This window comes from Triticum aestivum, chromosome 2D (assembly GCF_018294505.1).
Source record: "Triticum aestivum cultivar Chinese Spring chromosome 2D, IWGSC CS RefSeq v2.1, whole genome shotgun sequence".
NCBI classification, from domain to species: Eukaryota; Viridiplantae; Streptophyta; class Magnoliopsida; order Poales; family Poaceae; genus Triticum; species Triticum aestivum.
This window is the reverse complement of record NC_057799.1, coordinates 562,365,604-562,388,556: the sequence shown is the minus strand read 5'-3', so window position 1 is coordinate 562,388,556 and position 22,953 is coordinate 562,365,604. Positions and strand designations below refer to the sequence as shown.

General features: G+C 49.3%; 3 protein-coding genes and 1 long non-coding RNA gene across 6 annotated transcripts; 3 read left to right on the top strand and 1 right to left on the bottom strand.

Moving 5' to 3' along the window:
- The first annotated feature begins 4,486 nt into the window (after positions 1 to 4,486).
- Positions 4,487 to 6,116, top strand: LOC123049978 (E3 ubiquitin-protein ligase PUB23-like). The gene has a single exon (XM_044472828.1). The coding sequence runs from the start codon at positions 4,583 to 4,585 to the stop codon at positions 5,837 to 5,839; it is 1,257 nt and encodes a 418-aa protein (XP_044328763.1). The 5' UTR covers positions 4,487 to 4,582; the 3' UTR covers positions 5,840 to 6,116.
- A 2,646-nt stretch (positions 6,117 to 8,762) lies between these two features.
- On the bottom strand, positions 8,763 to 10,053 carry LOC123055926 (F-box/kelch-repeat protein At3g06240-like). The gene is made up of 2 exons (XM_044479732.1): positions 9,101 to 10,053; positions 8,763 to 8,956 (listed from the first exon to the last, which is right to left on the bottom strand). Exons 1-2 carry the CDS (start codon positions 9,999 to 10,001, stop codon positions 8,763 to 8,765), a joined length of 1,095 nt encoding a protein of 364 aa, XP_044335667.1. The 5' UTR covers positions 10,002 to 10,053.
- Positions 10,054 to 10,289: 236 nt separating this feature from the next.
- On the top strand, positions 10,290 to 13,552 carry LOC123054520 (uncharacterized). The gene is made up of 4 exons (XM_044478304.1): positions 10,290 to 10,446; positions 10,571 to 10,610; positions 10,713 to 10,831; positions 10,949 to 13,552. The coding sequence occupies exons 1-4, from the start codon at positions 10,417 to 10,419 to the stop codon at positions 13,025 to 13,027; spliced, it is 2,268 nt and encodes a 755-aa protein (XP_044334239.1). The 5' UTR covers positions 10,290 to 10,416; the 3' UTR covers positions 13,028 to 13,552.
- Positions 13,553 to 19,140: 5,588 nt separating this feature from the next.
- LOC123054519 (uncharacterized) lies at positions 19,141 to 22,386 on the top strand. 3 transcript variants are annotated; one of them, XR_006426218.1, is made up of 4 exons: positions 19,155 to 19,465; positions 19,565 to 20,139; positions 20,331 to 20,595; positions 21,750 to 22,386. It is a non-coding gene; the product is annotated as an uncharacterized lncRNA (long non-coding RNA). The 3 variants fall into 3 exon arrangements; XR_006426217.1 differs by having other exon boundaries at positions 19,141 to 19,465; positions 19,545 to 20,139; positions 20,331 to 22,386; XR_006426216.1 differs by having other exon boundaries at positions 19,147 to 19,465; positions 20,331 to 22,386.
- Positions 22,387 to 22,953: the final 567 nt, after the last annotated feature.

Genomic DNA, 22,953 nt, shown 5'->3' with positions numbered 1-22,953 from the left:
AAGTCGTCGGGCGGGCGACGGCGAGAAACAGCGAGCCGGGCTGGGTTGGACATCACGGCGTGCTGCACGTCGGATCGGCAAGTGGCTGTAACTAGGCGTGGTACGTATTACAGATGATTAGAGCAACTCCAACGGGCCGACTCAAATGGACGGTGATTTCGTTCGTTTTTTGTTCGTTTGGTTCGGCCGCCCGCCCGGCGTCCGTCCTGTTTTTTATATGGGTCGGCAGCGCGCCCAACGCGCCGACCCATATGTGCAGGCGTGGCCGGCTGGCCGCCCAATTTTACATTGATTTGCATTCAAACATATTGTGAAATGAAATAACAAGCAAAATAGTTTAGCCGCCCAAATAAATAGTATAATTTTACAAGCCAAATACAAATAAAAATGTTTCACATAGTTTTGCAAACGAATAAAAGAAGATACATCTATTGGTTGCCAACATGAGTCCACATATGCTCAACCAAATCATTTTGCAGTTGCACGTGAGTTTTCCAATCACGCATGTCTTCATGAAACTGAGTGAACTGCTCAAATGTTGCCGCTACTCCATGCTCAGTCACAACATTCTCACCCTGAAACTGAAAGCCTTGATCGTACAGACGTTCCGGACGCTCGTCTTCTATGATCATATTGTGCATGATCACACAAGCAGTCATCACCTCCCATAGTTTCTGCGTGCTCCAAGTATTGGCAGGATACCGAACGATGCCCCATCGAGATTGCAAAACACCAAAGGCACGCTCGACATCCTTTCTAGCACTCTTTTGCTCTTGGGCAAATCTTTTCCTTTTCTCTCCGACAGGGTTGAGTATTGTCTTGACAACAGTGGTCCACTGAGGATAGATACCATCCAAATAGTACCCTTTGTCGTAGTTGTGGCCATTGACAGTAAAGTTCACCGGTGGGCTGTTGCCTTCGGCAAGCCTAGCAAACACCGGCGAGCGCTGAAGCACGTTGATATCATTGTGTGATCCAGCCATGCCAAAGAAAGAGTGCCAGATCCAGAGATCTTGAGACGCCACGGCCTCTAGTATGACAGTGCAAGCCCTGCCATGTCCCTTATACTGCCCTTGCCAAGCAGAAGGGCGGTTCTTCCACTCCCAGTGCATGCAGTCTATGCTGCCAAGCATCCCCGGGAAGCCCCTGCTGGCATTCATCGCCAACAAACGGGCTGTATCTTCAGCTGCCGGCTCTCTCAAGTACCCAGGGCCAAACACAGCAATCACAGCCTTGCAGAACTTATACAGGGACTCTAGGCATGTTGACTCGCTCATACGGACGTACTCGTCAATGAGATCACCGGGCACTCCATATGCAAGCATTCGGATGGCGGCAGTGCATTTCTGATAAGAGGAGAAACCAATCTTGCCGACGGCATCCTCTTTGCACTCGAAGTAGTCATCATAGCCGACCACTCCCTCTTTAATACGGTTGAAAACATGCCTACTCATACGGAACCGGCGGTGGAATTTGTGATGTTTGAACAACGAGTTTGTTGTATCAAAGCAGTCCTTGCAGAGAAGGAAATGCCCGCTCTCTCGGTTACGATTCAACGCCGGAAGGTGGCCTGGAATGGAGCCACGGAACAACGACCGCTGGTTGTTGAGGTGGTGATGGACCAACACGGCAGCCAATATCTCCTCCTCGTCGTCGGAGTCGCAAAGGAAATTGTGGAAAAAGAACTCGTCGGCGGAGTCCATTTTCGTACCTTGGCAAACTGTCGAACAGCTTGCGGGCGTCGAAGAAGGAGATGGCCGGCGAGGGGAGTCGCGGCGCCCACAGACCAGCTAGCTGCCCTGCCGGCGTCCGACGAGCGCGCCGGTCGGATGTGGCGGGGGCAGCGAGGCGTCTTCTTGGTCGCGGACGGCTGTGCGGTGGGGGAAGCGGCGGCGGGAACCAGTTTGCTCCCCGGCGGCAAAACGGCGGCCACGGGCGACTGGGGGCAGGGGCGGCGTTGCTGGGCGGATGTGGAGGCGGCGGTGTCGGTGACGGAGGAGGCGGGGTGAGGGTTGCTTGTTGGCCGGGGAAGGGGGGTGGGTGGGTAAGAGGGGAGGGGAGGCCAATGTGCCACAGACCAGCGAGCCCGGGGACAGGAGTAGGCGAGCGCGCGTCCATCGCGTGTCCGTGCCGACGCAAATCAGGCTAAAAAATGACCGGGAATGGGTCGCCCGCGGACGAAAAACGAACGCGCGTCCGTTTGGGTCAGCGCGTTGGGCCACCTTTTCTGTCCGCGCCGACCCGACGGCCGCGGACGAAATGAGTCGCCCCATTGGAGTTGCTCTTATTCCTGTGCAAGTTGGAGTAGTACCCATTTTAAGACACGGATTTGCCGCGAGTTCTGGTTTGTGCCTTGGAAAATTGTGGATTTCGCTAAGTGGTGATGCACTAATCACTAATGGACAGCTTCAGGCCAACCGATTTTAGGCTTGCGTTTGCAGGATAAACAAACGGAGTTTAGCAGCCAAGCGACCCTTTGCATCCATCCATGACCTATGCTCCGGATACATTATGCATTTTGTACAACAAATTGTGATGGTTAAAAGCAATTGTTCTGCTCTGCAAATTGAGGTAAGCTGGTGACGAGCCACTTGCTAATGGACTGCACAAGCGACGGATTACCTCTGATGAAACAGATCTTCGTGACTCATGCGTCGATCAGCCAGTGTTTTGGTTGAGACCGTACTTGTTGCTCGGCGTCTTGTTCTGCTTGCAGTGTTTCTGATTTCAAGAGTGGGCAGGCAGACAGTGATGACCGGGAAAGATGCCGCAATCACATCAGACTCCCACCTAAACCGCGAAAAAAAGAAAGAGAGTTCATGAAATTGGCTCGTAGCATCTTGGCATCCATCTTCGGCGCACATGGGGAATTGTTTGGGTGGAATTTGGCAACAGCAATTGTGGATAAACTTTCACCGTGGGTTACAACTGAGCCATTTTCTTTTGAGGAAAACTGAACCATTTTCTGTTGGGGAAAACTGAACCATTTACTGTACTAGTTAACCTATGCACTACTCCCTCCATCCCATAATATAAGAAATTTTTTTACACTACGCTACTGTAAAAAAACGCTCTTATATTATGGGACGGAGGAAGTAGTAGTTAACTTATGTAGTACTAAGATATATTTTCCGATGAACAGGGTGGATGCATACATAGTTAAGTTGGGCATTAAGATATTTGAATTTTTTAAAGAAATGCGCTTTATTGTATTACAGTTTATGCAGTGTACTGCTCGCCATTAAGGAATTCGTCTTTAGAGGAGGAGTTGAGGATCCGGCCGGGAAATTTGAATAGGAAAATGCCCGGTCATAGTCAAAGGAAACGCCCAACCGCTCTCCCGACTGAACTTAACAATGAACGGAGCAAACATAAGAAGAAATGGAGCTGGATCAGGAATAATTAACTCTAAAAAACCTGCTGTCATCACCGGCCACCTCCTCATCTTAACAACTCCAACCTGCATCTCAAGTTTTCAACCCTAGAAAATAAAAATCAAGGCTCCTCGAAAAGATAAAGATAAGTAGTATACGTAAGAGTAGTAGTAGAAGAAGAGGTAAACCTCTCGTGTTCCTCCTGTTTGTGGCAACTTGGTAAGCGGCGTCGATCACAATTCACGCCAAGTCGTTGGTAAATTTCCGCTCTAACCGACGGGCTGTTGGCCGGGTTGCTTTGCTTCAGTCGACGCCCATCGAATCCATGCATGTGGCTAAAAGTCTCGTCAAAACGCCGAAGGGCTACCGCTGGGCGTGAGACGGAGTCTCTGGCTGAAGATCGTGGCAGCAACCCATTTCGTCGCGCCACCTTTTTCTTTAATTTTTAGTTTTGTATATACAAACATATTTGCCAACCTTGCACTCAGAGGGTGTTTGATTACAGGGACTTATTGGTGTAGGGACTTAAAAAAATCTCTTTAAGTCCCATCTAAACCAAACAGGAGGGACTTATAGGGACTTAAAGTGGGCATCTGGGACTTATGAAATAAGACTCTCAAGGAGGGACTTATAGGGACTTATATTTGTAATATGGTCTTTTAGTCCATGTTAAGTCCCAGGAACTAAACAGGTAGGGACTTGGGACTTTGGGACTAAAAAAAAGTCCTAGGACTTATGAACCAAACAGGACCTCAATACATATGTGTAAGCATCGCCTACCATTCTGGCCCTCTGACTATTGACTCCGGGGTATTATTATACGCGCATACGATCCACAGAAATCAAACCGATAAGGTGGGAATACCGCGAGCTGCTCGGTTTATCCTGTTTTTCTATAGGGTTTCAGAAGGATTTTTAATTAAATTCTGTGACGACGCAGTGCATAATTTATGATATACAGTTTGTCTCCAGTTTGATTGAGGAGAGTGGATGCCTCATTCAGAACTACTGCTGCACATGGATTAGTTCTACGGGGTACCTACGGGCTTGCATGACTTCAGCAATGCGCATGCACAAATTGCAGTTGCAGATAGTATAAAACCAACATCCCTGTTCGTTCCCAGACAAACTACATTTCATTTCAGGGCAAGAATTTAGGCTCCTTTGATTGGCGCAAGGATAGGTAGAAGATCAATTCATTGGAGGCCATGGCCATGGAGGAGTCGCCCCAGCTGTTCCTGTGCCCGATCTCCATGGAGCTGATGGAGGACCCCGTCACGGTGTCCACCGGCGTCACCTACGACCGCCGCAGCATCGAGCGGTGGTTCTTCAAGTACGGCAAGACCACGTGCCCGGCCACCATGCAGCGCGTCGCCTCCCTCGACCTCACGCCCAACCACACCCTCAAGCGCGTCATCGCCTCCTGGCAGGACCGCGCCTCCACCTCCTCCTCCGGCCCCTCCAGCCCCGCGGACGCGCTCAAGCCGATGGCGCGGGAGCGGCTGCCGTCGGTGCTCGCCGGCATTGAGGGCACGCCCTTCAAGGTCACGGCGCTCAAGGGCCTGAGGCTCTGCATGGCCGGAGACCAGGTGGCGCGGGACGACTTTGTGGCCTGCGACGGCATCCAGGTGCTCGGCCGCGTCATGGCGCAGGCGCTGGCGGAGAGCGGCGCCGGCGGGGAATTCTCGGCGTTCCGGACGTGCGAGGAGGCCGCCGCCGTCCTCGCCACGCTCCCGCTGTCCGACGAGGAGTCGGTGGACCTGGTGCTGAGGCCCGAGTGCATGAGGCCCATGGTCGCGCTGGTCCAGCGCGGCAGCGCCGAGGCGAGGCTGCACGCCATGTCCATCCTCGCCAAGGTCTCCGAGGCCAGCGGCGCCCGCAACTGGACCGACGACGTCGACGTCGACGACATGGTCAAGTCCCTCCTCGACCTCCTCTCCGACGGGGCCTCCTCCAAGCTCAGCTCCCGCGCGCTCGACGTGCTCATCGACGTCACGGCGCGCTCGCGCTCCAGGGGCGCCCGGCGCGGCAAGGGCGTGGTGGAGGTCGGGGCCGTGCGCGTGCTCGTGGAGCTCCTCCCGGAGGCCGACGGACACGTCGCCGAGCGGGCGCTCCTCCTCCTGAAGCGGCTGTGCAAGTGCCCCGAGGGCCGGCTCGCGTTCGCGGAGCACGGGCTCGCCGTGGCGGCCGTGGTGCGGACCGTGCTGCGGGTGTCCGGCCTGGCCACGAGGCTGGCGGTCAACGTGCTGTGGCTGGTGTCGTGCGCGGCGCGGCCGACGGAGAGGGTGCTGGACGACATGGTGGCGAGCGGCGGGGTGGCGAAGCTGCTGGCGCTGCTGCAGGCGGACAGCTCGCCGTCGACCAAGGAGAAGGTGGCGAGGATGCTCAGGGTGCACGGCGCGTTCTGGAGGCAGTACCCTTGCATCCCCGCCGACCTCAAGGACTACCTCAAATTTCTCAAGTGATCTTGCTCGGATGGGTCCCCTCTGCGTGCTGCGCCGTAGCTCGATCTGCAAGTGTAAAGAGAAACGGGAGGATCGATGGAGTGAATATATTGTTTGGTAGGGAAGATTGAAATCCATGCGTTGAGCATGAGGATGCGTGTACAGATTAAAGGTTCAAATTGATTTGATAGTGGTTTTTTGATCCACCCAGGGTTCCATCATTCATCAATTCCAGTTTGGCGGCATATCCATGATTTGTATATACTAGTTGTATGTATCAAATGGTTATTCAAAGTGAGTAATGACTTTGTTTGCTCAAGGCAAAGAGACTGCAGCTCACATAGACATGGTTCTGTTCCCCCATGCTATCTTTGTTAGGGTGATATACTTGGGTGCACTCTCCTCTTTCGGTAAAATCGGTGAAACTGTGCACGATGGAAGTCCAGAAAAATAGTACTTACATATCTAGAGAAATTCCACGGCATTTTACACAAGATGCATTTATCATGTCAGAAAAATTCATGCATGTATTAGATTTACCACTGTGAAATAATAGATATAAATAGCAGTTGAATAGAAGAATGAATAGAAACATAATTTTGGGGACCTTGCTGTTCCAGACCGATGATGGTAGGGTGAATTTTTATGTTATGTTTTGGTTCCCCGTCGTTGATGGTGAAGCGATGATGCCATCGTCGGCTTGGAATAAGTCCTCCCTGTCTCGCCCTTGCTTTGATGGTGCTTCTTCGCATCGTTGGAAGGCATGTGTGAGGGTGGTGTGTTCGTTAGTTCTCCGTGTTGGGGGGGGGGGGGGGGGGGGGGTCTTATGCAAGTTTGTCTTGGTGGTGGTGTTTTGCAGAGCTAATGGCGCGTTGCCGGCATCGGCGCGGCTTGGTCCTTTGGTTTCAGTTTTGATCGACGAAGGTTGCTTGGCTTCAGCCTTGTCGCGGAGCACGTGAGAGTTGTGCCCCCTACTCCATCTGGCCATACCTGGGGTATTATACAGGCCCTCTCCAGTGTTTTCTTCTCCGTGGTGTCGATTTGTTACATAGAAAGCAGTTGCCGACATCTTCTGGTCTAGATCGATGACTTTTTGGTCATGCTTCTACAAGCTTATAGGTTTAAACAAGTTTGCGCTGCTAAGACGGACACCCCGATGCAAAAATGAGCTTTTCTCACCAGGGGCGGAGAGAGGGAGGGGCGAGCAGGGGCTAGACCCCTGCCAATGGCTCGCCCCCCTCAACGATTTGTAGCACGTAGTCCAGTGTACATACGCTAATGGCCGCAGCTAATTACCTAATTAGCCCATACTTATTAGCCCATATACGTGAATAAATAATTTAGACGTGTTGTACCGAATTACAACAGCCCAAAGCCCACAATGCGGGTGGTTGTTTTAGCCCAGGCCAGTGCCTCTGGACGTGAATACGTGCTCGATCAGATCGATCGATTGATCTGATTCTAGGGCATTTGTCTTGTCAGCAACTCAGCATGCGTGTTCCTCTAGGGCGTTTGTCGCCGACGCCGCTAGCGCGTCTCCTGGTCAGGCGTTTTCGGCTGGCCGCCATTTGTGCGTATACTGTTAGGACGCTTGCCGTCGGCCCGGCCGACGCTTGTGCATATCCACGACGACGAAACCTTCCACTGTTCTACGGTTCTTAGATGGCAAGATGCAAGCAGATGACGCCTGGAGTTAGGATATAAGCAGGTACCATTATGCACTAAGCTATTATTTATTACTTCCTCCAATCACAATATAAGATGTTCTACCATTTCCTCATTTAGATGTATACATGTGCATTTCAGCGTGTTTGTTCAATCCTTTCACTCTGCATAAAGTCTATCCATTTGTCCCATAATATAATATCGTTTTGAAAACTAAAACAGCTTGCAGAACAATCTTATATTATGGAATGGAGGGAGTATATATTGAAATATTCAAAACATCTTATATTTGTGAACCGAGAAAGTATTATTTTTATAAATCATGATTTTAGTCGGGTTATTTAGCATTGTGCATAAAACAGTAAAAAATAGTCAGACACGTCTCCACACAAAATGGGAGACGACTCTCATAGGCGTTACACTATTAGGAAGAAAAAGCCTTAAAGATCAGATGAGATAATCAACTTGTTGGATGTTGGTGATCATACAACTCAATTTATAATCTAATATATATAAATGTAATTTTATTTTATTTGGTAAGTACCAAACATATATTTGTATATGCATTGACATCAAGGCCAGCGTGATGTTTTGTCTCTTGTGTGATCATTGGCTTTTCGCCCCTCTCAAGTTCAAATCCTGGCTCCGCCCCTGTTTCTCACCGCGCACTGCTGATAGGTGCAGGAGAGAAAACTTCGACACCCCAAAGAATTTGAATGTATTTTGTCAATTTCTGCAAGGGTGTTCCTTAAGGGTATCTGCTACATAATATATGGCCTTTCACCTTTTTGGCCAAAAAATAGAGAATAATACTAACATAATTTGAACCTACTAGCATCCACGGTAGAATTTGTCATTTTATGTTATTGAATGTGTGGGTTAAATCCGAATTCAAATTGATGAGATGGTAGATATATCCTTTGTAGTGCTGACCACAAATTTTCAAGAACCTTTGTACGATAATCCGACACGATTTCACCTGAAGAGGTGAATTCATACAAGTCACCACCTTTTTTGTTTGTATCAATTTATGGTTTGGTGTTATGGTTCATACGAATCAAAATGCTGCTCCGTTGCTATTTTTTCTTTACGAGAAGGCCATGGACATATGTTAAATCTATCAATACCAGATTCAGAAAAAAGGAAAATAAAGATTACAACCAAGCAAATATTCTTTAGTGTTTTTATCGCAATTTTGAAAACAAGACTTTCACATTAGGTAAAGATAACAAACATAAGCTTATCGCAAGCTGAAACACAACCATCAAAGTTGGGCCGGCTAAGACGCAATACGAACAAGACTTTCCATGTAGGGAGTTACGTTGAAGAAGAAGATATTCTTCTTAGTAGCGTGTTCCCTTCGACGCTTGTATCTTAGCCCTTCCAACGCAAACACTTTGGTCAGCGGGTTAGAAGCTGTCTGCAGCTCGTAGCGGTAGAAATTGGGACCAGACTGTAGCATGATTGCGCCTCCTGGAAGAAATGACATTGGCCGAACCAGATCTGATATACACAGAGAGTAACGATGCTCCCATCTCGAGTTCACGGTAGTATCATCTTCAACCAATATCCAAACCCTCACCCCCCCCCCCCCCCCCCCCCCACTCTTGGTAAAACCTGTCAGGCACAGCTCGCCCTGCTGAATCACGTCCAACAGAAAGGATTCATCGCGTGCACGATCCAATGACAAGGTATCCGGTAGACGAATGACGCGGGACGTCTCATCTTCCAGGCTGAAGCGGACGAAGCCGTTTCGATCATGCTCAAGATGGAACCTGTCGATGACCCAAAACAATCCACCGTTTACGAATTTCCCGGTTATCCACTCGACCACAGGGTAAGGCAAATCAGTCGTGGTTTCCCTCCAAGAAGTACATGCCTCACCATCACCAACAGTGAACACTTCCATCCCCATGCGGTAAACTTCAGTGAGAGGATCTTTGGAGCGGACGAATGCCCGGACTACCTTGTACTTGTCAGTGTGATGGTCCAAACCAAACCCCGTCGGGAGGAACATATGCTTGTACTGCGTTTTGGTGCGGTTACTTTTAGGCAACGTCATTGTGTCCCTGGTGGCCGGATTGAAGATGTAGAGTTTGGTGTTGGTAGGGAAGAGCACCAGACCGTGGCAGTGGGCAATGTGAGAGATTGAGCTAAATTCTCCAGGGAAGTCAGTTGTGTGCATCAACCTTGTATCAGAGACACCTAGCCCTAGCTGCCACTGGTAGAAGCGGATTTGGGTTGAGAAGGTGGTTGTCCACTCCTCACCTTCGATAGTACTGTCCAAGGCGTGGGGAATGATGAGCCATGATGGTTTCTGGCGCTCAAGATGACTCCGGATAAACATGGGGTCGGAGATGGTTGTGCACCAGGCCTTACTGAGAGACTTGAACCGCAGGAGGGACTTCACTGGCAGCCGAAGAAATATCTCGAGAACAAGCTCTTCCATCAACTCGGGGGGACATCTTGCCGCCTTCGTCTCCCTCTTCTCACGAGTCTTCAAGTCCATTGCGTACATGCAGCAAGAAACAGATTAGTACGATGCTTAATAGCTCTGCATTGTTGGCGCATATATGTAGGGAACAGATAAGATGAGCACAGCCTCCAAAACCGTGTCGGAGACCGTCCATAAATAAATATCCTTTTTTTTCTTCCGTAATCTCTTTTTGAGTAACTCTTCCGTAATCTCTTGTTACGACAAACGGAAACTAGGCCCAAGGACAGCCTGGTGAACCTTTTCTGGGCTGGGCGGCCCATTCAGTTCTCGCCGCCGGTAACGCCAAAACGAAAAAGCTCCCGCTCCCTTATCGCGCGGGCTCACCCTTTTTCCCGGGAACTTCGGAATTTGACTCTCCGAAGCAAAACCAAATCGGAGCCTCTTCCCCTGGGACACGCCCGTCGATTCCCGCCGCTCGCTTTCCCCCACCTCCGCCATGGCCGACGAATCCGCCACGCAAAGCCAGGTACGCCTCGTCGCGAGGGTCTCCTCCTATCTCCGCTTCTTGCTTCTGTACCGCCGTTCCGTTTGCCGGCGCTGCGGCGCAATCGGTGCTTCGTCGGTCTCACCGGAGTTCGCTCTTCTTGCAGGCCCAAGGGTGCGGCTCGTACCCCTTCTCGTTCCCTTCCCGTGGGTGCCCTCTACCCCCCCTCATGAATTTCCATTATCTGTTCTGTTTCGACGTTTAGATCTCTGAAACGTGCTCACGTCGTATTCGGTGTTTTTCGTCAGAGCCGCCGGACATCAGGAACTGGTTCTCAAGTTACCAGTACGAGTCCCCGGAGGTGCCGGAGCTGGCTATTGACCCTCCTGCTGTCGACAACGGCAGCGAGACCCAAGACCCGTTGGAGGTAAAGAATCTGCTGATCTATGTTAACCAAATCCTACTGAAATTGCTTCTCTTGCTACCTTATCCCAATTGTATTCTTACCCATTATATTTGCTGTATTGTGCATGCTGGGATCCAGTTCCCGGTGGCTGGGCATTCATTTCTGAAAGACGCCCCTGGGAATGGCGGCACTGATTTGAAGAGGGACTGTTTTGGGAGCCAAGCTGAGCATGCTGAGGCTTCTGCTAAGAGAGATTTCCTTCCGAGTGGTGGGAGCACTGTTGAACAGGGCACGAAAAGGAAGCAAAGCCTGCGGGGGCTGTTTGGTTTTCTGGACCATGAAGAGGGTACTCAAACTGAAAATCGGGTGGCGTGGCCTGTGCAGAGAAGTACGGTGGATCCTCCGTGGAACCGCAACTGGGTAGGCTTACAGAATAGAAAGCGCAGCCATGAAGGCATGGTTGAATACAGCGAGCTGCCGACAGATAGTGAGAGCACATGTATAGCTGAGACTCAAGCTGAAAGTCGGGTGGCGTTGCCTGTGCTGAAAAGTGCAGTGGATCGTCTGTGGGACTGCAACTGGATAGGCTTGCGGAATAGAAAGCGCATCCATGAAGGCGTAGTTGAACACAGCGAGCTGCCGACAGATAGTGAGAGCACCTGTATAGCTGAAACTCAGACTGATAGTCGAGTGGTGTTGCCTGCGCTGAGAGGTGCAGTGGATCCTCTGTGGGACTGCAACTGGATAGGCTTAAGGAATGGCAAGCGCAGCCATGAAGGCGTAGCTCAACATAGTGAGCTGCCGATGGATAGTGAGGGCACTTGTGTACCTGAAACTCAGTTAAACCCCCCGGGAGGTCAGGAGACCAAACACAGTAAACGTTCGGTTAATTGTGGTGGTACTAGTTTAGCAGCAGATACTGAAGAAGGTTTACCAGAAGATGGCACTGAAAGCAACCTGCCAGTTAATTTTGACAGTAAAGGCCTAGCAGATGCGGGGAAAACTGAGCAAAGTCTGCGAGGGTTGTTTGAAGCAGGTTTTCTTGGCAACCGCGATGAAGCTACTCAAACTGAAAGTCCGGTGGTGTTGCCTGTGCTGAGACGTGCAGTGGATCCTCGTTGGGACTGCAATTGGATAGGCTTACGGAATAGAAAGCGCAGCCATGAAGGTGCAGTTGAACACAGCGAGCTGCTGACGGATAGTGAGGGCACTTGTATAGCTGAAACTCAAGTAAACCCCCCAGGAGGTCAGCAGAACCACATCAAACAGCTAGTTCATTGTGGTGGTACTAGTAAAGCAGCAGATACTGAAGAAGGTTTCCTAGAAGATCGCACTGAACATAGCAACCTGCCAATTAATTTTCCTAGTAAAGGCCTAGCGGGTAGTGAGAAGACTAAGCGAAGTCTGCGAAAATTGTTTGGAGCAGGTTTTCTTGACGATGGGGATGAAGCTAATGAATCTGAAACTTGGGTGGTGTCGGCTGTACAGAGAAATGCAGTGCAGCCTCTGTCAAATTGCAATGCTGCAGGCTTGCCTCATATCGAACATATCCATGAAGGCGCAGTAGGATACAGTGAGCTACCGGCAGATCACGATGTCATCAGTATAGCTGAAACTCGAGAAAATCCACCAGTGGGTCAGGTGATTGAACACAACAGACTGCCTGTTAACTGTGGTAGTATGAGTTTATCAGCAGATACCGAAGAAGGTTTCCTAGAAGATGGCATTGAACACAGCAAAGTGCCAGTCAATTCTCATAATAAAGTCCTATCTGACATTGAGAAAACTGGCATCGAACACCTCGTACTGCCTGTTAATCCTAATGGAATTGGTTCAGCTGTCACAGAAGAAAGCTTTCCTGGAGATGAAATTAGACGAAGCAAGCCTAAACTGGAGCATAAGAAAACAGAAGGAACAGCTGCGGCCGATGGTTTTGTTGCCATCAGGACAAAGGTGAAGCCAGCTGAGGATCGCAGGAAAAACAAAATGCCTAAGCTCTCAACACGAAGAGAGAACACAACATTGCAAGAGAACCGCTACATTTTGGGGACAGGTAGCACTAGAAGCCCCTTGTCAGATAGGACCAATATCTCAGAAGTTGCAGGAGCTCCAGCACAGGAGATCAGCGGCAAATGGAAGTGCCCTCGCAAAGGCAAGCCCTACGTTGGCCCTCCGATGAAACAGCTGCGGTTGGAACAATGGGTGCGCCGAGTTTAACAGTTTTACATTGTTAGCTTTGGTAAGGAGAGTTTGCATCAGGGCGAAGCCTGGAGTCTTCACCTGAAATATTAGGTACCATGTTCAGCTTTGGTATTCCTGCCCAGCCTGCAGTAGAAGTGCATCTGCTTTGCATCCACCAGAAGATCCTTCACACCTGCTGCTACATTCATCTCTCTGTTATGGTGTCGTGGTACGTGCAGCTGACTGAATCTACTAAAAAGAGTGCAGAACTTGACATCAGGCGTTCAGTTGTGATTGAACTAATTTTTGCCCTTTGAAGCGTTGTGAATTGGGATCTGTTGAACATGTAGCACTAGCTGTTTTACAGCCTTGAAAGTGGCACGGCATAACATGGTGCTCCCACCATGATGGATTAGTATTTTTTTAGTGGAAAATTAACAATGAACTGCTTCTTTTGTTGGTAAGAACCAGTGTAATTTATTATGAAATATATACAAGCAACTCGATCGGAGACGCGCATGCCCGTCCCTCTATGGATATAACGAAAGGATTACATGATAAATATGATAGAAAGAGTGGTATGGTAGATCGAATGCCAACACTTTATTTGGCAAAACAAAGTGCAGTCCATTATAATTTATGATTACTCAGTAGAAGAACAGCCTCCAGCCTCTTGAGAAGAGTCATGTGTTTGACATTCAGAATACGTGCATATTACATGATTAATAACTTGTGCTAGTAAAATTCCAATAATATATACTAGCATGTACTACCTCTTCCTGCTGTATCTAGAATATTGGTTAAACTTTAAGCAAATGATGAAGAAAATTTTGCACCTTTTTTTTTTTTGAGGCAAACAATGGAGGATAATCGCCCACCTGAACGTTTCTATTGCTCATATCAGGGGGAGAGATGATTACAGCAACATAGACTCGCACATAGAGTGAATTTATGTGTGACACGTGAGAAGCTTTAGATTGTTCTTTCCTTACGAAAAAGGCTTTCACCCCGTTTTATATAAAGCAATGATCAACACCATCCGATACAAGCGCACACCCTCACAACACACGCACACACGCATCCAAGGCAGGATACATAAGCGCCGAGTGCAGCAACACCAACCCAAGCACTACACTAAGAGGTGAAGCCGCATATGACGAACTGTGGACTCCAAGGCGGCGCCTTCAGGAAGGGAACGACACCGGAGCGCCGCCACCGCCCGATCCGAGGATCAGAGTTTCCCCTAGAGCACCACGACGGGCAATGAGAGCCGCGACGACGCCTTCAAGAAGGAAACGAGTTTCGCCGCCGCCGGTCCGTCCGAAGATAGTGCAGGTTTTCTGTTAGAGTATGTAATGGGCCTAATGGCATGGGCTGGCGGTATAGCCCGTTAGTCTTAAGGTTAATTAGAGATAAGGGTCGCTTGCTTAGGGGTCAAGTAAGCCTTGCTTGGGAGTCAAGTAAACCTCTCTATATAAAGAGAGGAGATGTATCAATCTAATCAAGCAAGAATTAAGAAGGAAATCCCTTCCCTCTTGCCCGGCCGTGGGCAAAAAGGCCCACGGCCGGCCCTCTCGCGCCCTCCTTCTAGCAGCGCCATAACAATTTGGTATCAGCTAGCTTCGGTTCGATCATGTCTTCACCGCGCCCAACCCGTCTCTTCCGCTGCCGGGATCCTCCGTCGCGCCCGTCCCCGCCGTCCTCACCCCGAAGGAGGTGTCCGGGGTGCTGCGGGACCTAACCCAGGCGGTCCAGGAGATCCGCCTGTTCTTGACCGGGTCCTACGGTCCGCACCCGGCTGCGCCGCCCATCGCCGCCACCGCGTCGCCGTGGCTGCCGCTACACCAAGCGGCCTCCGCCTCGCTCGCCGGGCGGCTGCAGCAGCCGCTGCAGCTGCCATCCACCGCCCCGCCCTGGCTGCAGTGGCAGCCACCGCTCCTGGCGGCCTCCGCCGCGCCCGGCGCTCCGCCGCAGCAGCCGCTGCCCCAGGGCGTCCCTGCCGTGCTCGTCGGGCCGCTGCAGCAGCCGCTGCAGCTGCCATCCACTGCCACCACCGCCCCGTCTTGGCTACAGTGGCAGCCGCCGCTCCTGGCGGCCTCCGCCGCGCCCGGCGCTCTGCTGCAGCAGCCACCGCCGGTCAGCTTCGGCCCCGCATCGACCGCGCCGGTGGGATTCCCGATCCACCAGATCAAGTTCCCGCCGTCGCCATTACCGCTTCCCCAGGGCATCCCCATCCAGCAGATCAAGTTCCCGCCGTCGCCGTCACCGCTTCCGGCTTGGATCACTACCCGCCACGTGTCGGCGGCGGTGAGGCTGCAGGCTGTTGCGCGCGGCCTCCTAGCGCGTCGGCGTGTGCGGGAGATGCGTGGTCTGCAGCTGCCGCTCCTCCCAGCTGCGTTTCGCTGCGTCGGGGATCTTGGGCATGCCGTTTTCCCCGCGGGCAGCGACCACAAAATCTGCGACATCGGCGGTTGGGGGGGGGGGGCGCACCCCTCCTCGTCATTCTCCATCGCAAGCCCTCCACTCTTCCCTGTGCGGTGCAGACCAACAGCCATACACATGCACTCCTTTTTGTCCAGGTGGTGTCCATGGGATCCAGGTGGCTGTACACGTGCACGTCCGACATGCGGATGGTGTCCACTTTTTGTTAAGGGGTCCAAAATAAATCGTCCTAGTCCATTTCAGGTTGAGAGTAATAAAATAAGCCGAGATGTAAAAGGCTTGTTTTTAGGTGTTAGGTTTGTGTTGCGTCGAGTCATGGTTATAAGTTGGTTAGGCTGCAGCTCGAGGACAAGCTGCATGTCCAGGTGGGGTGTAGTGTTAGAGTATGTAATGGGCCTAATGGTATGGGCTGGCGGTATAGCCCGTTAGTCTTAGGGTTAATTAGAGATAAGGGTCGCTTGCTTAGGGGTCAAGTAAGCCTTGCTTGGGAGTCAAGTAAACCTCTCTATACAAAGAGAGGAGATGTATCAATCTAATCAAGCAAGAATTAAGAAGGAAATCCCTTCCCTCTTGCCCGGCCGTGGGCAAAAAGGCCCCCGGCCGGCCCTCTCGCGCCCTCCTTCTAGCAGCGCCATAACATTTTCACCCCGGCTACCACTCACCGCCACCGAACGCCACACCCCGGCTACCACGCCGTCCACACGGCCATGGCAACCGGGCAGCACCAATCCACGAGCTCTGCCCATGAGCACCGCGGAACCACCACCAAGGCCGTCGCCCCGGCATCCAAGACCTTACACCACCTCACCCGAGATCCGCTGCTACCCCAACCAAAGCACATGGACGCCCCCAGTGCCGAGACCCAATAGGCGGGCCAAACTTGGCCTTCATCGACCCGTTCTGCGGCACCGGGCGCGAGACGAGCATGGTCCTGCTACCGGGCGCGAGACGAGCTCGGCCCTGCTGTCGGGCGTGAGACGAGGTCAATCCTGCTGCCGGGCGCGAGACGAGCTCGGTCCTGCTACCAGGTGCGAGACGGGTGATGGACCGCAGCGGTGGAGGGCCAGCCCTTTGACGAAGATAGCGGCCGGACGCCGCGAAGATGGCTCGAAGGTCGAACCAGGCCGCCTATAGACGAACTGACGCCAAACCTCCAGCCGCCGCCGCAGGCAACCCGCCGAGCCGCCGTGGTGCCGGCGCGACGAATGGAAGCCTCCACCAGAGGGTTGAGCCGCCTTGCCGCCACCGCCCACAGCCGGAGCAGCAGCCACGCCGGGCCAGTGCCCCAACCCACGCCGCCCACCGGAAATCGCCAGATCCGGCCGACACGCTCTGCCACCACCGCCACCAAGCCGCTGTTGTGCTGGTCCCCTCGATGTCAGCAGCCGCCGCCCGATGCCCAGGGCCGCCGAGTCGCACCGCCCGCAGTCCTCGCCGCAGGAGCCCCGTCGCGCCAGATCCGCCGCCATAGCTGGGCCCCGCGCGACCCACCACCAGCCGCGCCGTCGGCCACGCGGCCACCACCCAACGCCACCAGCACGCCAGGCGACGTCGCGCCCGGCACCCACGCCGCGCCCGCCGCAAGAGAAGGGCCCGCACCACTCCTCTGTATGCGGGGGAACCAGAAGACCCCGCCGCCGCCGGCCCGGGCGAGCTTTGCTCGGCCAGGCCCTCTGGCGGCGGCGGGGGAGGAGGAGAGAGGAGGGAGTACTTGGGGGCGGCCGCGCCGGAAGCCCTCCCCGCCGCCGCGCGGGAGGGAGAGGGTAGGTCCTTCCGTGGTGCAACACCTGCTTACATAAATAGCCACTGGTGTATGGGCCACACACACACACACACACACACACACACACACACACACACACACACACACCTGGCAACTCACGACCGCTATGCCCTGGGCATCTCTTAGTCCACTGCGTCACTGGACGCAGGCGTGACACAATTCTAATGCTTAGAACTAAATTGGAAGAATCTATAAGGATGGAGAACCCAAAGATAATCTCAAATTCTCAACTGCTGACTGATTATGTCTGACTTCCGTTAATATACACAACTAGATGATACCCCGCGCGTTGCTGCGGGAATTAAAGGTTAAAAGGTTTGCAAGAAAAAGAACAAATTGAAAGAAAATTATGGTAGCTTGCTACATGGGAAACACACACCTACTTGAGGACCCTCACCAACTGGTTACTTGAATGTATGTTTGTTAACTCCTTGCATGTTGCCTACCTATTCTGCTTAGTCCAATCTTGCGTAATATTCTGCATTTGTTGACATAGATACATGTGTGTCTTCTGCTTTACCTTGCCTCTCAATGTTGTAAGACTAATCAGCAACATGAAAAAAAATCAGAACTATAATGATTATTAGTTATGGCTTGAATAGGGCATTCAGTAAGTAAGATGCCATTGATGATAAAGAAGACGTAAAATGCAACTATAATTCAAACATATGACATGATATGATTGAATTAATGATGTCTGCAAGTACAACTTCGCTTAGAAACCAATTAGTATCGTGTTGTTTTGTGCATACTTATGTCCAAAAGCTCGGAGAACAATCCGAGGACTCAATCACGAAGAATGAAAGAGGCTCACTTGGCATAAATTTCATAATACTCTGCTTTGAAGGCTTCATACTAACTTCCTATGTATAAAACATATTGACAATGAGAAAGAACATCTCTAACATTTTCTGAACATAACAGGTATGTTACAGAAACTGTACTACCAACATAATTTTTGGTTTTGTTACATGATCCACAATAGTCTTTAAATCAGATTCAAAAGTAAATGACTAAAAAATTGGATATGTAGAAATGCCATGATGAAAATGTGATTAGCATTAATTATATCACAAAGATTGCATTGGTTCATCTCACTTGCAATCTGTTTGTATTTTCGTTGAATACCTTTTTGACATGACAAAACAATTATCTGCAAAATCAACATGAGAATAGAGGGTTAATTTTAGCAGACTAATGTGGCCTCGAGATGTAGGTATTGTTGCTCAAATCGAAATAAACCATTGTAAGAAAGGTAAAAGAATAATCATTGTCCATCCAAAATGAATCTAAATGAACTGCCGCCGCATGAACCATCCAACCAAATATATATCCAATCAAAAGAGAATTTAGTGTGTGACAGAGGCTTGCCTACGATGCAGACGAACGACTGAATCATGTGAAGGTCTAGAAATGAAAGGGGAAGCCGAGTAGCTAAGTGTAAGAATCTCCCCTTTCCGTAGCTTGCACCAAAGGTCAGGAATCTCTCACATTACAGCCTCACTTGAAGCCTAGCCTTTAATTGTGAATCTGCAAAATACGAAAATGCATGATGATCTTCTCCTTTCCAAAGCGTGAATACTCCAATGCCACCTGCAATGACCTGCGAAATGTTCAGGAAGCTTTCCCAGCCGCATCAGAGTAAAATAATTTGTCCCTTGTCAACCTATTCCAGTCGAAGAGTTATTTTCCTATGAGAGTGGACTTTCAGTGCCCGGGTGTCCAGGCACCCCATTATCAGCACCGTTCGTCCACAACTCAGCGTCTGGGGATCTGTAACATGTACTGTAGCGAGCTTTTGTTTAGCAGGCGTTTCGGTCGCTAAGCGCGCGCGGGGCGCTGGACACATTTCAAAGCAATCTGGGCCTAGACTGGCACCGTGCCCCATAGGTTGATTCCACCTAGCGACCGAGACATCGAGATGACATGTCTGCCTGCTGTAAGCAAAAGGGTTAAACGTGCACGCGATTCAAATAGCTGAAAAGACGTGTCTCCTTGGAGCTCCCGTCGTCCACATCTCTATTCCCCACCCCCTTCCACCTCGCCAACAAACTCTCCGCCCACGTACCCCAGCTTAGATTCTACTGGAGTTGGTCGATCGTGGTGGGGGATGAGATGGTAACAGGATTCGTCGAGCTACTCCACCTTCATGACTCGCAGACGGAAGGCATAGCAAATCCAGAGTCTTCTTGTGGTATCGACATGCTGGCATCAATCGCCGCCGATCTGGATTTGGAGCCAATCTCCAGGTTAGTGACGGCGTACTGACGTACTCTATTCAATCTATTGATGATTTCTCTGTTCTCATCTGATGTATGTTGTACCAAGACTTCCCCCTTTTCTTCCAGATCCGAAGTTGTGGATGGTAGCACATCCGATCCGATTTGGGGTGACGCGCAAGCAGCCGATGTACCCAAGTCCGGACATGGCGAGACGAATCCTTCTCCATGGCAGTCATCCGGAGGTTGGAAACGCAGGGATGCAGCTGGGAGCTGTCTTCGGTTGATTCCTGGTTTATTTTTTATTCATTTTTTATCTGTATTGATTCCTTGTTTCGGTCTTGATAAATGTGGTGCCTCGTAATGTATAGTTTTCAGCAGGTAGAGTAATATGCACCATACAGAACGTGCATAGTGGCATAGTGCCGCTGTAGTTGTGTGTGTGCTTGTGTTATTTTTTCCCTGTGTTGTATCGCACTGCTCTGATGAGCATTTGAGTTAATTTTGTTTATTTTATAAGGAACCGATCCTGGGATGGGCTTAAGGCGAGGGCAATGCCAAGCAAGATGAGCTCTATTTAATCATGTCTGCTGAACTCCGAAGGCAAAAATGCACCTGACACATTTGCTCCTGTGGTAGATATGGTGGCGTGTTCGGTCTCTTCTTGAATGGCGTCCCAGGCCGTGGAGATGCGAACACTGCAGGTGAGCATCTGTAACTCGTTCTTCAGATAATCTTGTTTCATGTTTCTGAAAAAACAGCTCACGATACTGAATATGATTCAAGTAGTCGCCGTGTAGACACTACATATTATAAACGCGATCATTTCCCCACTGGCGTCAACGATTTTGGAAGAATATTTAGACACAAACTCACTGCAGTTTTCTTGGTCCAGGAACCGGATTCATAATGGACTTGCAGCTAGAGCAACCCCAAGCAAACTGAGCTAGATTGAAAGATGTCTCCTAAACTCTAAAGGCAAGCACACACCTAACACTTTTAGTCATGTAGAAGGCATGTCGTTTGATTCATGCCAAGAAGCGTACAAACAGTAAAACCTATTCGTTTGGGAGAATGGTTTCGGAATTCGTCATGGAAAATCCAGATGGGGAGATGGGCAGCGCTACCAGCTGATACACGAAATTGTTTGCCAGTGCCAGGTCAGTTACATAGCGTCATGCTTGAAGTTTCAGTAGAACTACATACATCTTGTTGCCCCATTTTGTGATGAGAAAATTTAAGATGGTCCAAGTTATATGAGCCATCAATTTTGCCCAATCCAATGGGTGAATGTGTCTTACCTCTTGGGAGGTAAGAATCTATTAATTCCTTTACAAGGTCAATATAGACTTTGCACTTTACATAAATAAGGAATAAGGAACTAAATGATTACATATTAAAGTGAGATAACAAAAGGAAAGAAATATCATTATACTAATTACAATCTGTTTATTTTGCACTTTTAGCTCTGTTACATCCTCACATATTGAGCTTTATTTTTCTGCCCATTTTGATAGCGGCAAAAGGTTCGTAAAATACATACACGCTTGTAAACCGGATAGCATATTTGTCAAATTACTGATATTCTTTAATCTTTTACTGGATTTCTCAACCTTTTTTGATGATTGTTTCTTGAGCTGATACAAATAATATATGATTATGTAGTGTGAAAATAATTTTCTGTATAGATGGTTCTTGGATAATGACAATTGTCATTCTTGAAAGGTATAGGTCTTTTTTTGGACTTAAAAAAAATTACACCTTTCAAGAAATAAGAGGTCTCTATGGAAGATAATATATGATAATGTAAAGTGTGAATAATTTTCTGTATACGATGGTTCTTGGAGAATGACAATTAACTATACCTTTCAAGAAATAAGGGGTCTCTATGGAAGATAATATATAGTGTGAAAATAATTTTCTATATACCATGGTTCTTGGAGAATGGCAATTAACTATAGCTTTCAAGAAATAAGAGGTCTCTTTGAGAGAATATATTTCCTTCTTCGAAAAACAAGTCTGCATGATGTGATCAATCCGATATGGGCGAAAGAATGATGGATCCATTCAAAGATTTCCTTTTAGCAAGTGACTTGCCACAGTTGAGAAATTTTACATGTCCAGAATTGCCTTTGACCAACAAATGGTTGAGATCAAATACTCCTCTTACATCATATGAGGAAAGACATTAGCAAACAATTGTCATTCTTAAAAGTGTTTGGAAAATTGGATTCTTTCGTCCTTGGAAATTGCTTGGCATTTACTATATTGTAGACATTAGCTTTGTCGTTGTCTCTGTGCTTGTGGTGTGCAGGGTAAACTAGGCAAATAGAAAAAGATCGTACAGAACAGAGTGCAAGGCGAGGATGCGGCTCCTCCGCGCAAAGGATCATGGTTGGTATGTCAGCATATTCAGTAACAAGCACAGTCACCCTCTGTCTGCAAGTCGTCAGGAGACGAGGCATTGGAATTCACATAGTGAGATCAATCTGGTTCGTTTGAATTTCATCAAGAATCTCAGGTAGAATGGTATACAATATTATCAATGCAACACATGGAGAGATCAGACCGGTGCATCGTCCCGTAAGCAGAACTTAAGGTATCTTTGCACAAGGATAGCTCAAGATGCAATAACAGATGACATGGATAAGACTGTCAACTTTTAGAAGATATGAAGTCTGTTGATCCGAACCTGTCAGTACGCGTTGAATTTGATCAGGAAGGCTCCCCCAAGTTTGTCTTGTACGTGAAGATAGGATTATGTATGGTGAAGATAGGATTATGTATGATGAATGTACGATGCACCCTATCTTCACGTACATCTATATTTTGTAGAAACCAAATATATTTTGCCGATCCTAAAGATAACTTATCCTTGGTGAACAGTCAGCGTAACCAGTGTAATTGTTTTCACCCAATTATTCCATAATCGCTAACGGCTCGATGCGTCTACTTATTGATGGTTGCTATATGTGTGAATGAATGAATGAATGTGCCGTACTAGAAACAGCTAGACCAGAACCATATTTTTTAATTAAAATGCACTATATTTTCGACGCACATAATCTGGGCGCTAGCATCCCTTTTTTCCGTTTCAGAACAGTGTTGACTCGCAAAGTGAAATGAAGTTATGTATACTTATTTGGTTCAAAAAAAAAGTTATGCACACTTATCAAACAATCTTATTTGGGATACGTACCTGTTCAAGGAACAAGAGTTTGTCCTGCTTTGCTTCAACGCGAGTCCTGTTCCAAGTACGTACACCAAGGTTGATGGTCTAGGTACATAGTGTCATCAACGGAGCAACGAACTGTTCCTGGTACAAACCTTGGAGCCCTGTGTTCCCGGTACGGCCCGCGTTACACCGATCAACCTTCCTCAGACATGCCCGTGGGTGGTGGAACCACCCAAGGCACTGTGCAGGTTGGTCGGTGCTAAATTTTCTTTTCATCTTCTGTCTTAAACAATGGATTCAAATATGTAGTAAATATACAAGCACTATGTTGAGTTGTCCAACG

What these genes read in the sequence shown, in the direction of transcription:
- LOC123049978 (XM_044472828.1), top strand. Translation starts at nt 4,583, where the DNA reads ATGGCCATGGAGGAGTCGCCCCAGCTGTTCCTGTGCCCGATCTCCATG.
- LOC123055926 (XM_044479732.1), bottom strand. Translation starts at nt 10,001, where the DNA reads ATGTACGCAATGGACTTGAAGACTCGTGAGAAGAGGGAGACGAAGGCG. An exon ending in GGGCGAGCTGTGCCTGACAG is followed by an intron (nt 8,957 to 9,100) that starts GTTTTACCAAGA and finishes CATTTCTTCCAG; the next exon opens with GAGGCGCAATCATGCTACAG.
- LOC123054520 (XM_044478304.1), top strand. Translation starts at nt 10,417, where the DNA reads ATGGCCGACGAATCCGCCACGCAAAGCCAG. An exon ending in AATCCGCCACGCAAAGCCAG is followed by an intron (nt 10,447 to 10,570) that starts GTACGCCTCGTC and finishes CTCTTCTTGCAG; the next exon opens with GCCCAAGGGTGCGGCTCGTA. An exon ending in CCCCTTCTCGTTCCCTTCCC is followed by an intron (nt 10,611 to 10,712) that starts GTGGGTGCCCTC and finishes GTTTTTCGTCAG; the next exon opens with AGCCGCCGGACATCAGGAAC.